Genomic DNA, 16,129 nt, shown 5'->3' with positions numbered 1-16,129 from the left:
CTACACGATGAAAATTCTCAGGAACACACAAAAATCTTCAGCTGCCTAAAAAAACCCCATGTTTTGACTTTGCATAACAGCACTGAGCACAAACAAAAGCTTCTCATTTTTAACTTCTACTTCTTCTGTCTCACCCTTTCAGCAAGTTTTCTATACAAGGCAAAAAAACCCATTTCATAAACTGGCCTTGACAGAATATTAAGGGAAGGTAAATGAAGCTGAAATAACTTTGGCACAGGGGCCTTCCATAAGAGATTAATGGGAAAAAAAAAGGTACTTTATGCAAATAGTTGTATTTGAAGAGACAGAAGTTAGACCTAGTTGCCTTCCACTGCAAACCAGAAAAATTTTCAAAATTATTGCTGGATGCGAGAAATTAATTTCAGAGAGAAAAGGAAGTCAAGTTTACCTACTTATTTTGAAATAAACGTAGAAACAGAATTAATCTCATCTACAGATGTAATCAGCTCAGTTTAATTTTTAATCAATGACTAAAAATACCATTGAGGAAGGACTCACCCCTTTTAAACAGGTTAATAAAAAATTAGGCTTAGTGGGAAACTCAGCATGCTTCATTATACTCAAAAAGTGCAGTGTTTCATATTTTATATAACAGCTTTATTATCAAATGGCAAGAGACACTTAGTAATGATGTCATGCAGGTATCACCAAAAAAATTCCAAAAGATAAACAGGTCACCTAACATCCCTTGCAGTTAAAAAACAAAGCTACATCTTTCTGATGTCCTGGTTTGTTTCGTGGTAGCCACTATTTTTCTGTTGAAATGTTATGGCTCTCTCTTGGATCACTTGCTGGATTTCCTAAAGGAAACAGTAGGCTAGTACAGTACTCCACAACACAGTGCTTTTTTTGCTTTCCACAAGGTCTGCCTTACTCTTCACAACCCTCACAAGTCCTCATGGGATAGGAAAGCACCTCAGGCTGCTGGCAGCTGAAGATAAACACAGAAGAGATGGGTTTAAAAAAAATGCTAAGGTTTTGAAAAAGTAAAGAACCCTATTTTGAACCTTTTTAAGGTCTTAAGGCTTTTAGTTATTATGATGGGAAGCCAGTCTTGAGGCTGAAACACAACAGGTTTTCAGTAACAAAGCCTGATCCCCATCTCCATAGTGAAACAGAACTCAGTGAAAATGTCAAGTGATAGCACAAGTCACATTAGATTGAAGGAGAGTTCAGTTCCTTCTTTAGTGACAAGGTTCCACCAAAACATTGGCTTTACACAGCATGGGAGGGATTTTAAAACAGCTTCTGTTACTGACCAAGAATTGAGACAAATTTTGAGAAAAGCCACTGGAAAATAAGTAGTAGGTAATTTATTCTGAGAGTTCATCTGCATGAAAAGTTAACTCTGCAGAAAAGTAGGCTGTACATCTACAGCAGCTTCACTCTCAGTAGTCTGTGGGACCCTTGCTCACATGGCTCAATCACATCCAGGTTTACTACGGAATAAATCCCCTGGGTAGAGGAGCGCTGGAGATTAGAATGGCAGCAATAAAAGTAATCACTGTTCAGTGTTAAATGCCAAAGTACACTTTTAGAGTAAATTCTAAATAACAAAAGAATTGCTGAAGCTGAATGATTTTACAATAAACTTGCAAAAAGAACTGATATAAATTCCTTTATATACTTATGTAAAAAATATCATTTACTGTGCAGCCTGGATTTAAATAAAAGACAAATGGTCTATCAATATTTACTATATATTTACAAGTAATACTGTGATGAAATGAAGCAGTCAATTAACATTATGTTACAAAAATGAATAAACCCTTTAAAGGTACCAGTACCTTTTACATTATCACATTCATGAACATCTCAAAGGTCTATGATATGATCATGAGTTAACACGAGGACACGGACAAATAAACCCTGGAACTGGAGCACAGGCTGCTGTGCTCCAGCAGCAACTCCCTTTTCAGCGAGATACTGCAGGGGCATCAGCTTAAACCACATGAGCAGCACTGGTTTCAGTAGGATAAAACGTGAGTGTGCTCCCCAGTTCCTGACCAGGGCCTTGTTTTACGGGGTTCCACTGACAAGACAACAAACTACCACAGCTGGAAGCACAGGGGGAGGTATCTTGTACCTTACTGAGAGAATACACTGAGAGTTCTACTGAAGGCGAGTCATGGCTGGTTGCCCATTGCCAGTCACTGACCTGGCAGACAATGGAACCCCCCATTTTTATATACACCGACACAAGAGCCTGCTGTTCCATGGTGCTCTGAACATTATTTGGGATCAGCTGTTTGATAGGAACTGCACCAGTTTGTGTACCTGACATTTCTTTTAGCTAATCAAGCTGCAATGAGAAATTTTATACTCTTTACATATTGCTTGAGAAATGGTAATATTACACTGCTTAAGCATTTTTAAATCACTTGAGAACTGCAAGTTTTATATAACCATATGATCACTTTCTTAAGTTGGCAGGATAAATCTATGCAAGTGAAATAATGGCAAGATAATCAACACTAAAAAAATGAAAATTAGAACTTAAAAATCATCAGCTAGCCAAGATAAGAATTCTAAGCTGCTCTCTCCTTCCTATATCCACTCCCAGAATAAAATTTTACAGGGGCCAAGAGGGAATGATGTGACACTTTGCCTTTGTTAACCCAGTAAGTAAAGCAGATGTAGGTTCAAGTATTTAATTCCATACAGCACTAATAAATAGAAGTAAACAACCAGGATGAGAATTATATTGTAGTTAAAGTACAGCAAAGAACCTTTGTTTCTGAGTGAGCACCATTATATTATTTTGAAACTCCCCAAGGCAAAAAAGAAGGAAAATATTGTTAGTGAGAAATGCACTCAGACCAGATCACATGCGAGCCTACAGACAATGTTACAAAGTTGGACTGAATAATTCAGGGCTTTTTCCTGCAAGTGTTAGAAAGCATCACCTGTAGTTTATGTCTACGTTACAATTTTTGCTCTGCACATAACTAGAGCAAAATGTTACATCTGTGTTCTCACTTCCCTCATCCTGAGGGCCACATACACACCCTCCCAAAATAAAACACTGGTGGTTTGGTTACAAAACTATATGCAGTACATTTCTGAACACACTTCCTTCCATTTAAGGACATGTGTTCATTTAAAGACATTCTTATCAATTACAAGCCTCCCCTTTAATTGCTTAAGATCCAATAGAAAAGCAAATATACAAATATCAGAAGTGCTGATCCTGAGATGAAGTATGGGAAATTCTGGTCCAGTTTGATCCTTATTCAAACTTCTGTTTCAGTTTCTTCTGGAAGAGAGCTGGTAGGATGGAGAGGATGGCTAGAATCATGAGAACAAAAACAGAGTTCCAGGAAACAGCTTCCCCTGCTGTTGTAAGCTGGTACAGCGTTGTTCCTGCCTTAATGGCTACAAAAGACGGTGGTGCTACACCTGGAGCAAGGAAAGGATGAAAAAACAGCTTGATAGGTGAAAAAAAACATAATTAGTCATCCAAATTTTAACACCAAAATCTTGAGATTTTGTTGTCTTGTACTTTTCTTTTTTAAGAGGGCTGTAAATACAGAATTGAAAGACAAAAACCCCTTATCAAAAGAACTAGTTTTATGCCATTCTTAATATTTTTAATGCAAACTCAAATACAGGAGACCAGGCAAATAATCTCTGCTCTTTAGGCTCTGCAGATTTCAAGTTCTCCTTTCAAACTGATTTTAAGTTCATAAAGGAAAAATACTGGATTGTTTCCCAGCCAGATTAAAAAGTATGTGCAAAAATATGCCAATTAAAAAATCTATAGTGTATACCCCTTCTTCTGGCCACCCCAAACTGTGGCTCACTAGCCACAACTCTTACCTAGGAAAGTGCCAATGAAAAACACTTTCAATGGCACATTGATTACAGGAGATGTGATATTGATAAACCAGTTGGGAAGGAAAGGTGTTATTCTCAAAAATATTATGTAGTTAATGAGATGTTCTCTATGTCGTTCAACCTGCCAAAAAAGAAAAACCAAACATTTGGTTAAAAAATCCCTGCCTTGAAAATACACAACCGTAGAGGTTTAAAGGGTTTTTTTCCCTGTCTTTTGTAGACATTTACATGTTGTAAACATAAAAATCAGTTAAAAATGTGTGATGTGGGGAAGTGATTCACCTGTTAGATAGTACTGAGATCAGCCTGGAAATAGCTGTGTGTGACAGAGCACAGTGGTGATGTGTCTGACTGACTCAGCCAACTCAAGCAGCAAATAAGTCATAGGCAGAGCCACAGGCCTTACTCTAACTTTAGCACATCACCTCTGCCTAATTCTGGCCCAGTCAACAGAGCCAGTCTCTAATCTCATTCCTAAAGCTTTTGCAGCAACTAGCAAGGAAGTTCGTTCCTCAATCCATTCTGTCCTAACCTCTGATCAAGCTTCAAATACAGCTATATTCCTCACTTGGAAACTCAGCCAGGTGCCAGCTCTGAACTTCATGAGGTGGCTGCTCCCAGCACAGTTCCAAAGCCTGTCTCCCCATAGGCCATAGTGCCCAGCATTAACATTTGCCCAGCAGCAACAACAGCTCCAACTTCATTTACAGTATTAATTAGGTTTTTAGGTCTAGCCTAGCTCCTTACACCAATGCTACAACAAAGCCTCTTCTCCTTCCAGCCTGTCTCTAGCACATCAGCCCTTCCAGACAAGTGTCACCTCAAGCCAAGCTGCAAGGACTGCCAAGCATCCACAGTTCTGGCCTATCCTGGCAGACCTGCACTAAGATTAAGCCTCAAACAGTTGAAAACAAACCTGGTCTGATTGCAATTCCACCTGAAATCTCACATCGCAGCTCACCACAGTCACAACCCTGTTTTGCAGCTTTAACCAAATTTAAATTTAACTGTAACACCAAAATCAGGAGCACTGTGGGTTTTTTAAATCTTAATGAAGGACAAATATTTAAATATTGATTAATGCTGCATATAAAATGGCTTAACCTCAATATACAAGCATGATACAGTCCAATTAACCTGGAAACAGTGAGATATGAGCTGCACGTGCAATTTTAAATCACATGCTCAGTTCTACTAATGGCAATAGTAACCATTTGCTACTCAGAATAGTCTCAAGATTATACTGCAATATTAAGATTTACTTGGGTCAAGAGTCAAAATAATACTATATAATCTAACAAGGTCAGTTGTGCCAGACAGCTCCAGATCTTATCTAATGAGGAACAAGTTGAAAGCATTTTTATGTGACTCAAAAAAATCTTGACCAGAGTACATGTGCTTCATACTTGCAAAAAAAAAAAAATTGTTTGAATGTTTCAGAGTATCAAAGAAAGACACATAGGGTCAAGTACAAATCACACTGTATTGCTGTACTGCAAAACCTTTAGGTTCACCTCACAATCGAGACTTGCTGAAATTAATGTTACCAGATACTGTAAGAGAACGTTTCTAAATGCTCCAACTACAATAACATCATCAAATTAATGTTTCTCAATCGGACATACAGCTACAGGTTCCTCCAACACAAAAACACAAACCCAGCTTTCATTAGTCCTGATGCTTAGAGAGCAATTACTTTAAATTATCTGTAACTGGAGAGGTTTCCTACTGACACTAAATAAACCAGGGGGGTGATCAGTTGCAAACACTTCCTAGGTAAGAACAAATTTCTCATGGGAAATACCATAAAATCAGGAATACTTCCAGAATCCCTTCTGTGTAATGAGATACATGAGCACAAGACCTCTTAGTTTTCCATGCTATTCCATGACACATTTTGTATCTTAAGTTCCAGCATCTCTAGAAACCGTACCTGTTCTGACCATTTTACTGCTTTTTCTGTTAAATATCTGTACACAACAGGACGTCCCACTAGGTAGGAAAGCATATAACAAAATGAAGCTCCAAGTCCTGAGCACTGAAAAAAAAATCAAAACAGACAATAAATGAGCAGCAACTCTAATTAATGTCAGCCTTGTGTCCCTATAAACTACACAGCCTGGCTAGAGCAGGTTTCTATGCAGCCCTCCATCAGGGCTCTTCTCCAGCAGTACGTACACACTCCCCAAGTACGCTGTTGACCCAAGACAGTTTATTTCCAAGGCATTTAAATCAATCTTAGCACTCAAAGTAGACAACATTGATTACTTATCAGTTAATATCGAGTGCTTCTGCAGTTTTAAGACTTTGAACAGTGAAAGCTTTGCAAGTAAGAGGCACAATGCCATTAAAGAAATTCAAACATGAAAACTGAACAACAGGGTCCTCCCTACCTTTTCAATACTAAGGCTCATTATGATTGCATCTTTGGCCCATGACTTATTAAAGCTTCTTGAAAAAATACATTTCAAATCTTAAACTAAGCTTCTTGAATATTTAAGCCAGTTATAAACCACATGTATTTTGTAGTGTGATAATAAAACCACAGTAACTGTGTTGTGAAATTACGACTGGGTTCTGGCAGATGCTAAATAAATTTAGAGTAAAGGAAACTCTGGCTGATTCACACTCGAATGTCTTCATTATTAAGAAAACCTGGAGAAACAGCTCAGTGTTTTGGATCATCACCCAATGCTACAGCGAATTTTTGTGGGTAATTCTTGCAGCAGAGCTGAGTAAGAACTCAGTAGTTCATCAGAAACTGAAGTGTATGCCAGTTTCAGACTGATCATTTCCAATAGGAAGCTGCTCAGATGCTTGGTTGTACTCCAAATGGATAAAAATATATGCCCTCACAAACTACTTTCCATACTTACCAAACAAACAAGAAATAAGGCCAGTGGAAAGGGATAAAGAAACCCTGACAGGATACTGAGAAATATAGACCCAGGAATAGCAAATGTTTGCAAGCTGGATGCATCTTAGTCAAGGGAAAAACACATTTCTAAAAAGCTACACACTTCCTAACTTTAAAAGCAGTCAGGATACATATTACAACTTGAAAAACCATAAATAGGCAGGGCCCCTCAAGATCCTTACTTCAAAATGCCTTTTGTGGAGTAGCACAAGAAGTGCAAGCACAGAGCAACAAGATGCAGATTTGTCACTACACATACAAAAAAATAAGTCAGTAAGTAATAAAAGCTGACTGCATTTTTCTCTTTATCTGTGCTACAGCTGCCACAGAGGATTTATTGTGACTTCCAGGAAACACAGACTTCTGATTTTACACTGTTGACTAGAGATGTGCAATTTCAGATATTCTCTCTGGAAAGTTCACAGACCTGTCTGAGCCCATAAGCACAAGCTTCATGGAAGACTGAAATGTATGAAGTCAGCTACTACTTCCTTACAAATAGGCTTGGTGTAATCACTAATTACAATAGCTGACCACTAATTTCAGTCAGAAATTTTTTAATTTTTAAATTTAAATTTTTAATCAAAAATTAGGCTTCTGCAGCATAAGCAAGCAGGTTGTTGGATTTAAGGCTTGCAAGGCATACTTGAGACTATGATGCATTGCTCACTTTGGATACAAAAGTTATAAAGCAAAAAAAACCTGCACACTATTTTACCCAAGTTGAACTGACCAAAATATTAGAAAGTCCAATAATCTTCCTGAGTCCATTACAGTCAGTCCAGCTTTTGCTAAGCAACGTCAAGGTTCAGAGGTAACTGTACCATGCCTAGAAACTGATCAGAGTCTGCTGCTGAGACAGTAAAGGTCATCACATCAGCTCCTAGAGCAGCTCAATAAAGAGCCAATTTATTCTCCTCCTTGTTAATATAGACACTAACATTTTAATTTTCTTCATAGATCTATAACTTGGAAAACATGAAACTTTTTGTGAAATATTTTAAAAGAATGAGCTGAAGGATAATTACTAGTGGCACGTTCAGTGCTGACTCTCCTGAGTTATGAAAGCCTCCTGCATTAAAACTGTGAAACAAACCTCTTCCACAGCTTTAAAGTTATTAACCTTTAGTTAAGTGTTCCAGTTAAGAGTGTGTTTAATGATTAATTAATATATTCAGCACTCAGGAAAAAGAAGTCAACACAGAACACAGGTAGCCTTTGTGTCTCCCTACACAGAAAGTACTTCAGAAATTCATCTCTCTAAAAGAAAACAGAGATTGGGTTTTCTGAATTTGGGCAGTGCCGACATGAAAGATGGATCAAAATACTTTCCTTCAGAAATACTGCTAAATATTCTACAAACTACCCTTATGTGGAACTTTGAATGTCTCAAGGAAGAGCAGTGCAATAGTCTCAGTCTTCCTTTAGAACAGTAATTTCTACCTCAAAATTCACTTTATTTTAAAAGTTATCATAACACTAAAGTGAGACCAAGCCTAATATAGAGACAAATGTTTCTAAATTTCCAAGATTAAAATATTTGTGTCTCTTTGTAGACACTCCTATATTAAACAAAGTATGTTAAACTTCACCCATGACCAAGAAGTTATCAATTTGTATTTTTCACTTATTTTTTCAGAGAAGCACGACTACATCAAAGCTGTCCTTTATACCAGAAAAAGGATACAAAACATATGTGGCAAAATAAGCCACTAACACTTGAACGTAAAATGTGTCCTTGTATTTGGACAAGACTTTTCCCAAGGCCTTTGCATCATCCATATCTCTAGGAACCTTTATACATTCTCTTTCTTCTCTGGAGAGGAAAAAAAAAAAAAAGCAGGAATGATGGAAATATAATCAAACAGTGTAGTACAATTACTTACTGAATACAGAGATAATTTGATACACTACATCACTAAATTACAGCTTCAGCAAACAAACCATGATTATTGTTGTAATAATGCTCTCAGGTGAATACCTAATATTTACAGTGTGGTTTATATTAGAAAATCCCCAATTTTAGGTATTTGCAACCTTTTTTTTTTATTCAGTACAATAATGTGCTTCTCTTCCAGGTTTTTTTTCTTACCAAGTACTGACCAAAAAGAAATAATTGCACAAACCAATCCTTGGCAAGTGAAAGGAGCCAATGTTTCAGCCAAAACCAACTGCAGTTGCCTGAGTGCTGGGGTCATAACAGTTGAAGTGCAGCAGGAGTGGCAGAACTTCACCTCACAAACAAATAAAGCTCTAAGGGCAAAATCTCATGTCACACCTTAATCTGGTGCAACTCTGGGCAGCACAATTGAGTGTCTTCGCTTCCTCTGTATCAGACTTAGGGATCAGGCTGTTGCAAACTGACCTTGTTGAGCAAGTTAATCAGACAGAAAATTAACTACTAAAAGGGAAAAGAAAACTGTTAGACAAGCAGACCTGTCAGCCTGCCTGCCTTCCCAACACAAGTCCTGGGTGCAACAAGGAGGAGAAAAAGAGAAGGCAAAGTTTAGCTAGGAAGGAAGAAGGATTTCCCCTTTGGTGGCAGCCTCCAGTTTTACCGAGGCACAAGGAAGTTTAAAGTGAACCCAGACTGAACCAAGCACACTCTGGCTCTCATCTGAAGAAGGTTAAGGACACAGTCAGTTACCACTGATAATGTGCTAACACCTCAAAACACAGGATCTCCACTGTGCAACAGAAACCTTAGATCAAGACAAATTCTCTGATTTTGTGCCATATCCCCATGCAGGCTCCTCTACAATCTGATACTGAAAAGCAAATTATTTGATAAATAACTGATAAATTAAACTTTCATAACATACTTACTCACTAAGTTGTGGGAAATTTTTATATACCAGGAACATAAGGAAAGCAGCTGATAAGAAGATGGACACTAAAATAAGAAGTGATGTCCGAGCTGATCCACCTTCTGCAAGAGCTTTCCCTGAAATTAAACATAAAACAAAGTTAGAAAAAAACCCAGCACTACCTAAACAAAACAACAAAAATCAATCCCTCACAACTTACAACAGATTCCAGACTTATCCTTTAAGGGAATATTAAAGCAAACCCTCTGTGGACATCATCTTCCCACCAACACTTTCAATAACACACATCGGTCACATTCCCGGAAAACTTTCAAACAACGTTGAAGTTTTTACACTGGCAAACATCCCACAGAAGTCAACCTCTATGATCCATAAGAATTTAGGCCTTAATTAATAAATACATTTGTAAAGAGAAAAATCAGAGCTAAACAACGTATGCCATACATATGTTTTCCTTTTTGCCAGAAATTTTCTGCCAGTCTAATTGACTAGAGATTTAACTTGGAAGTTAAATTTCCAGGACATACAACATAACTTTGAAACCTACTCATTAACAGATTTTGGGGTTTTTTTCCCCCTAATGAAAGGCTGCCAGACACAGCCAGTTAGGTGAGACACATTCATTAGGAGGAAACCTGTATAAACACACACACACACCAGCCTGTGATATAAAGATCACAGTTCCTAGTCTTGGGAATTACACATATTTTACACTCGTGTGGCTATGGGTATACATAAGTGTGTATTAGCTCTTAAATTCCTGCGTAGTGGAAGCAATGGGAGGGCAGTAAGAGACACAATGACATTTTAGGCCTCTTCTGCATCTTAGATTTTTATCAAAATGACCACATATGTGCAATACTCTGATTAACATAAATGCAACTACACACATTAAGAATTTAAAACTGAAATGAACACTAAGTACTCTCTGCATCCACACCGGGGTGTGGATGTGGGCATGTATTAAACCACTCTCTCCTCAGGCACTTTGAGGCTCACCCAGCTTCACACTCAGGGTCACCTGAAGAACACTCCAAGAGCCGAGGCTGTGTTTTCTCTCGCACATGCTGCTGGCACAACTACAATGCCAACACACAACACTCAAGCGGGTCACGGTGACACCTCACTGTTGTGAAATGCAGCGACTGGATGACGAAACCCACAGAGCCGGCTGGGCAAGCTAGCAATTTTATGGGCTTTAAGGTTTTTTAGGTTTAAGGTCAGTGCGACCCCACAGGTGTGCGCTGGGTCAGCCGAGGCCAAAGGGAGCATCCACAAAGCAGGTACAACCACAGAATCGCAGAACCCTCAGGCTGGAAGGGACCACAGTGGTCATCTGGTACAACCTCCTAGCTCAAGCGGGGTCATCCCAGAGCTCATGGAACAGGACTGCATCCACACGGATATTCTTGAATATCTCCAGTGAGGGAGATTCCACACCCTCTTTGGGCAATCTGTTCCAGCGCACTGTAACCGTGGTTATTCTGACAACTTCTCCAAGGAGCAAAATAAAGGACAGATAAATAAATAAAAAAGCAACTTATAGGGCCAAAAAAGAAAAACACAGCCCACTGCGCTTTCTGGCACTTCTACTTTCTATACTTCAGCTGTGCCGGTAGTGAAATAACACAAACAACACACGCACACACAGAGAAATGAAACCACGCGTGTTCCCTCACGCAGGGCAGAAGGGAAAGGGGTCGGTGCCCCATTTCGGCTCCCGCAGGGCGGGAGCCGCCTCACCCCGCACGCACCGTGAGGGGCCCGGCCCGGCCGCCCCAGAGCCCGCGCGGAACGGGGCCGATGCCCGAGGCGCCGAGAGGCACCGACAGCCGCACCGGGCACTGTCTCCCGCATCGGGCACCGTCCGATGCCAGGACGAGGTCACCCCCGCTCCCGCCGCCCCGAGCCCCCGGCACCTTCCAGAAGCTGCCGCTGGTGCCTGGCGCTCTCCGCCGCCGCCGCTTGGCAAGGCCCGCGCTCCGCCGCCCTCCGCTGCGCCATGGCTCCGCGACGCCCCGGGGCCCGGCGAGTCAGGGCCGGGGCAGGCCTCGGCGGCACCAGGAGCCGCGGGGAGCAGGAGGCGGGACCGGCAGCACCGGCAGCCGCGGGCAGGAGGAGGAGAAGGAGGAGGCGGGACCGGCCGCTCCTCCTCTCCTCACCCCACCGGGTCGCGGCCGCGCTCCCGCCCCCGCCGTCTCACGGCGCATGCGCTTTTCTCGGGGCATTACGGCTTTGCCGTGGTATACAGGAGCACGTGTTGGGCTCCACGTCCTTGAAATGCGGTGGCGGGTTAGTGGCAGTAAATACGGTAACACCGCCTTTTCGGCGTACCCGTGTGGGTATATACGGTAACGGGGATGCGCTCAGTAGTGGTAAATACGGTGCGGGGCGGCGGGGTACCAGCCCGCTCCTCGCCCCGGCTGCGGACGAGTCACACACATCCCTGAATCGATTAGGTTGGGAAAGACCTCTGAGGTCATCGAGTGCAACCTATGACCGAACACCGCCGTGTCAACTAGACCATGGCACAGAGTGCCACGTCCGGTCGTTCATTGAACACCTCCAGGGACGGTGACTTCACCACCTCCCTGGGCAGCCCATTCCATTGTCTAATCACCTTTTCTTTGGAGAAATTCCTCCTGATGTCCAACCTGAACCGCCCCTGGCACACGAGGGAAAGTTCAAGAGGCTATGTCCTCTTGTCCTGTCGCGGCTTTCCTGGGAGAAGAGCCCGACCCTCCCCGGCTACAGCCTCCTTTCAGGGAGTTGCAGAGAGCCATAGGGTCCACTCTGAGCCCCCTTTTCTCCAGGCTAAACACCCCCAGCTCCCTCAGCCTCTCCCCACAGGACTTGTGCTCCAGACCCTTCCCCAGCTTCGTTTCCCTTCTCTGGACACACCAGCGCCGATCGTGCCAGAGGGCAGCGGGATAAAACCCGTCTGTGAGCTCGTTTTCCCTCGGCAATGGCTTTACATCAGTGAAGGGAGCAGGATCTCCCCTCAGGGAGCGGGAGGCGGGAGCCCCTCGGCGCTTCTGGCTGTGGCGCTGGAACAGTGTCGGGCTTCCAGGAAAAGGGGAACTTTGTTGGGTTTGTTCCTCTCATCCGAAAAGAAAGCTTATTTCCCGGGAAGAAGGAAAACTTCTCTATCAGCCCCAGGATTTTCCTCACGTCGGTTCCTGTCAGTAAGAAGGTTTGAAATCCCGCAGAAAAGCCAGCGGGGCATGTCCCACTGTTCGCGGATTCCTTCGCGTTCAAGCCGAACGTGACCTCGAAGCACCTTTTCCTCTGCAATCTTCTGGCAGCGGGAGATCCCTGAACTTTCCAAGTGCCCGGGCAGCACAGAGTGTTACAGGGAGAGTTCTCCAGGGAGAACACTGGAACCCTGCGGACAACACGCATTGCATAAGCTTCTGGGCAGCCGGGTTGGCTGAGGGAGCTACGGTGACACCCCCTCGTCCCTTTTCCAGCTGTGTCTGCTCGTAAATGTCCAACTCTTCCTCAGGGTCGTCTAGAAAGGAAGCTCTCCTGGGAGAGCCGGATACTCAGACTTAACTTCAGCCTCGTTTGTCTGATTACTCCGTGACTAAACAGCTCTTAAAATTGCTCATACAGGATCCAGCAGATCAGTTGTTTCATAGCAGTGGTATTTACAGATTGTATTTCCCGAGATCACTGATCTTTCCAAAGCCAAGAGGAAGATGCAGGTCAGCACAGAGCAGAGCTCGTAAAAGCATGGCTTTATTGCTACGTGTACAAAACTCACTGATGTTACAGTGCAAGTGTCTACAGGAAGTTGATGACTCAGTTAAGATCTCAGTAGTCTAATATACTATTACACAAGTACAGCCCCTGCCAAATCCAGTGGCAGGAAATAATCCAAACTATAAATTGTGGTCAGATTCCCCATAAAGCTTCAAATCATGAGCAGATTCCATGCCAAGCTATAATTTACTCAGAATTTATTTCTTTTAGAAACAAATTATTTTAAATTATTTCATGAAACCATGTAATTAGCTCTTTTAATATTTGCAATTGATAGTTCAGGAATTTAATGCCCTGAGAAGCTGGTCAGGCCTATGAACTTGCTGTTCTGGGCATTGGTGCCCGATGAGGGAGTCCTTTGTTTTTTCAAACCCTTTCACTAGAAAATTGTACATACTAGCAAGATGAGAATTGCTGACACTGTAGAATATAGCATTTTTTCCCTATTGTAAATGCACATCATGTTTGTCATCTCTTTTCAGTTAATTACTTCTGAAACTCCAGGTAAAATTATTCAAACACTGGGACTTTTTTCCTCTCTAACTTCTGACAAAGCATCAAATAGATACTAAACTGAAGAATGTTGGAAGCAAAATTGGAAATCAGATTATTTTGCAGACAAATCTTTACCAAGTCATCCTGAAACAGAGGAGGAAAGATGCAGACTGAAAGATGTAAATAAAATAAGTACCACAATTTAAAAGCTGTAGATGGTAAATGCTGCAAGGGCCATCTCTCTTTTTGGTGAGGTGGATTGTTCGGTGGGGTATGAATCCCGGTTTGGTGTGATTGTTGTTCAGTAGCCACTCAGGGCCAAGGAGCTGGGCAAACCTGCTCCAGGGGATGTCTGATTTCTAATTAACCTGCTTTTTATTGTGTAGCCCCTCTGTGTAACCCAAATGCAGGTAAACTAACACACAGGCCAAGTAACTTCTGATTCTTGCTGAATCCTCTGCAGCTCCCCTGTCCAAGACACCACTGTAAAATGCCCAAGTAGCAATTTCAACAATACAGATTTTCTCCATGTTTCCCCTTCCATTAGGAGAAAGCACGTGGCCTGCAGATGATTCCCAGGATGCTCATTCTGCAGTAAGCTCACAGTGTTGGTATATGTCTCATTAAAAATAGAGAAGATTAATCATCTCTATGTTAGGGAGCTCCAGCTCTCTGAATTGCTGCCAGAGTGAAATTTAAAGATTCATTAGATAGATCAATTTGCAGTTGATATGCACTGCACAAATTGTATTTGTTAGACTGGATTATCAGCAGACTTTCAAATTGTTCTTCACTGTTCTTGGTTCTCCTTGCTGGGGGGTACTGGTGGTGTGAATGTGTTGTCTCTTTTACTAACCTTTGAAACTGTCAGTGGTGTTTAGTATCCACTGATAATTTGAATAGTCCCCTGCAAAGATGTCCACACCTAACAAATGCCAGCAGAACCCCTGCAATCACTCAAGAAAAAAAAAAGGACGTGTCTGGGGAATGCTTCTTAGGGCTCACTCTGTAAGTTGAATAATTCAGGAACTCTATTTAGAAGATTAACTTAGATTTATTTACTGGAAAGGAGGCAAAGAATGAAAAATACTGCCATAGGCCACATCCTGTACGTGTTCAGAGCACGAAGAGTTTTGGTAGCTGGAACTCAGCGAGTATCAAGGAAATTTTTGACACGTGGTTGAGATCAGCACTGCCAGGAACAGCTTCACTCCACAGCACACTGGGAACAATAGCTATGGACTGAAAATATATTTACTCTCATCATGTATAAAGTATCCCATATATATAATGTATAACTTAAGAAGAGCATAAAACCTGCCCTGTCTTTGGAGCATCTTTCTAAGCCCCACCTGACACAGAAGGTATGCTGCAGAATGCTTTGTCCAGCAGAGAAATGAGAGAAGTGGTCCAGTCTCCAGCTGGAGTTTGCTCAGTGACTTTACCAGTGGGAGAAGCACTCTCTGTGCTTAGAGACTAGAGACTGAATGAGCCAAAAGCTTTATATGAAATGGTTTTTGGAAAATGTACCTTAAACTCTGATTAGGAGTTCTTTCAAATTATCTGTGAACCAAAAAAGCAAAATGTTTTTCTGACCTGCTGGGAAGTAACAAAATAGATTGACATATACCAGGGCAGCAGCTATGTGGTCAGCTCCATGAAGTCACTTCCTTCTGTGGGTGGTTGGATGAAATGCTTTATTTTTGTCAGATTGAAAGAGTTGTCTTCCCTCCACACAAAAACTTGTGTTTGCCTCTTTTCTAAATCACTCCTCGATGGACTGATAGAGCCCATGTCACATGGCTGACTCACTGACTCTGCTGATGCTTTGTGGACTGAGTCATGCTAGCTGTCAGCAAGGGGAAGGAGGATGAGAGACTGAGAGCAATCCTACTCCTGAGAGCTTCTAGCTGAAAATTATAAAAGCCAGGAACACTAATCAACAAGTAAATCATACGTATAATTTCTTGAGAAGTGCAGATTCAGAACCCTTTTCTTCCCCTATTATTGTCTTATTTTTGACCATCACAAAGCAAACTGCATTGTTTTAACATTTTTATTTTGTATAAATATGGCAAGAAATTAAATCTCAAACATTTATTGTCATTCTACCTAAATTCTAATTTAAACCAAAAAAACTTGTGTACTTGGAATGGGGCTTGAGTGTTTTACTGAGCTCATACTTTCATTAGCTATGGTAAAGAGTTTGAGGATGTAACTGGAGAGTAACCACCTGCACAGGAGACAAGGTGGAAGGCAAATGCTC

General features: G+C 41.6%; 1 protein-coding gene across 1 annotated transcript; it reads right to left on the bottom strand.

The window, feature by feature from the left end:
* Positions 1–589: 589 nt before the first annotated feature.
* On the bottom strand, positions 590–11,758 carry TMEM41B (transmembrane protein 41B). Its single transcript, XM_069016771.1, has 7 exons — positions 11,523–11,758; positions 9,602–9,719; positions 8,463–8,591; positions 6,735–6,828; positions 5,792–5,896; positions 3,841–3,979; positions 590–3,420 (listed from the first exon to the last, which is right to left on the bottom strand). The coding sequence occupies exons 1-7, from the start codon at positions 11,605–11,607 to the stop codon at positions 3,251–3,253; spliced, it is 840 nt and encodes a 279-aa protein (XP_068872872.1). The 5' UTR covers positions 11,608–11,758; the 3' UTR covers positions 590–3,250.
* Between the last annotated feature and the right edge of the window lie 4,371 nt (positions 11,759–16,129).

This window comes from Aphelocoma coerulescens, chromosome 5 (assembly GCF_041296385.1).
Source record: "Aphelocoma coerulescens isolate FSJ_1873_10779 chromosome 5, UR_Acoe_1.0, whole genome shotgun sequence".
Lineage (NCBI taxonomy): Eukaryota > Metazoa > Chordata > Aves > Passeriformes > Corvidae > Aphelocoma > Aphelocoma coerulescens.
The sequence above is the reverse complement of the archived record's forward strand: the minus strand, read 5'-3'. Positions and strand labels throughout refer to the sequence as shown.

What these genes read in the sequence shown, in the direction of transcription:
- TMEM41B (XM_069016771.1), bottom strand. Translation starts at nt 11,607, where the DNA reads ATGGCGCAGCGGAGGGCGGCGGAGCGCGGGCCTTGCCAAGCGGCGGCG. An exon ending in CCTTATTTCTTGTTTGTTTG is followed by an intron (nt 5,897 to 6,734) that starts GTAAGTATGGAA and finishes TTTTTTTTTCAG; the next exon opens with TGCTCAGGACTTGGAGCTTC. An exon ending in TTTCATTGGCACTTTCCTAG is followed by an intron (nt 3,421 to 3,840) that starts GTAAGAGTTGTG and finishes TCCTTGCTCCAG; the next exon opens with GTGTAGCACCACCGTCTTTT.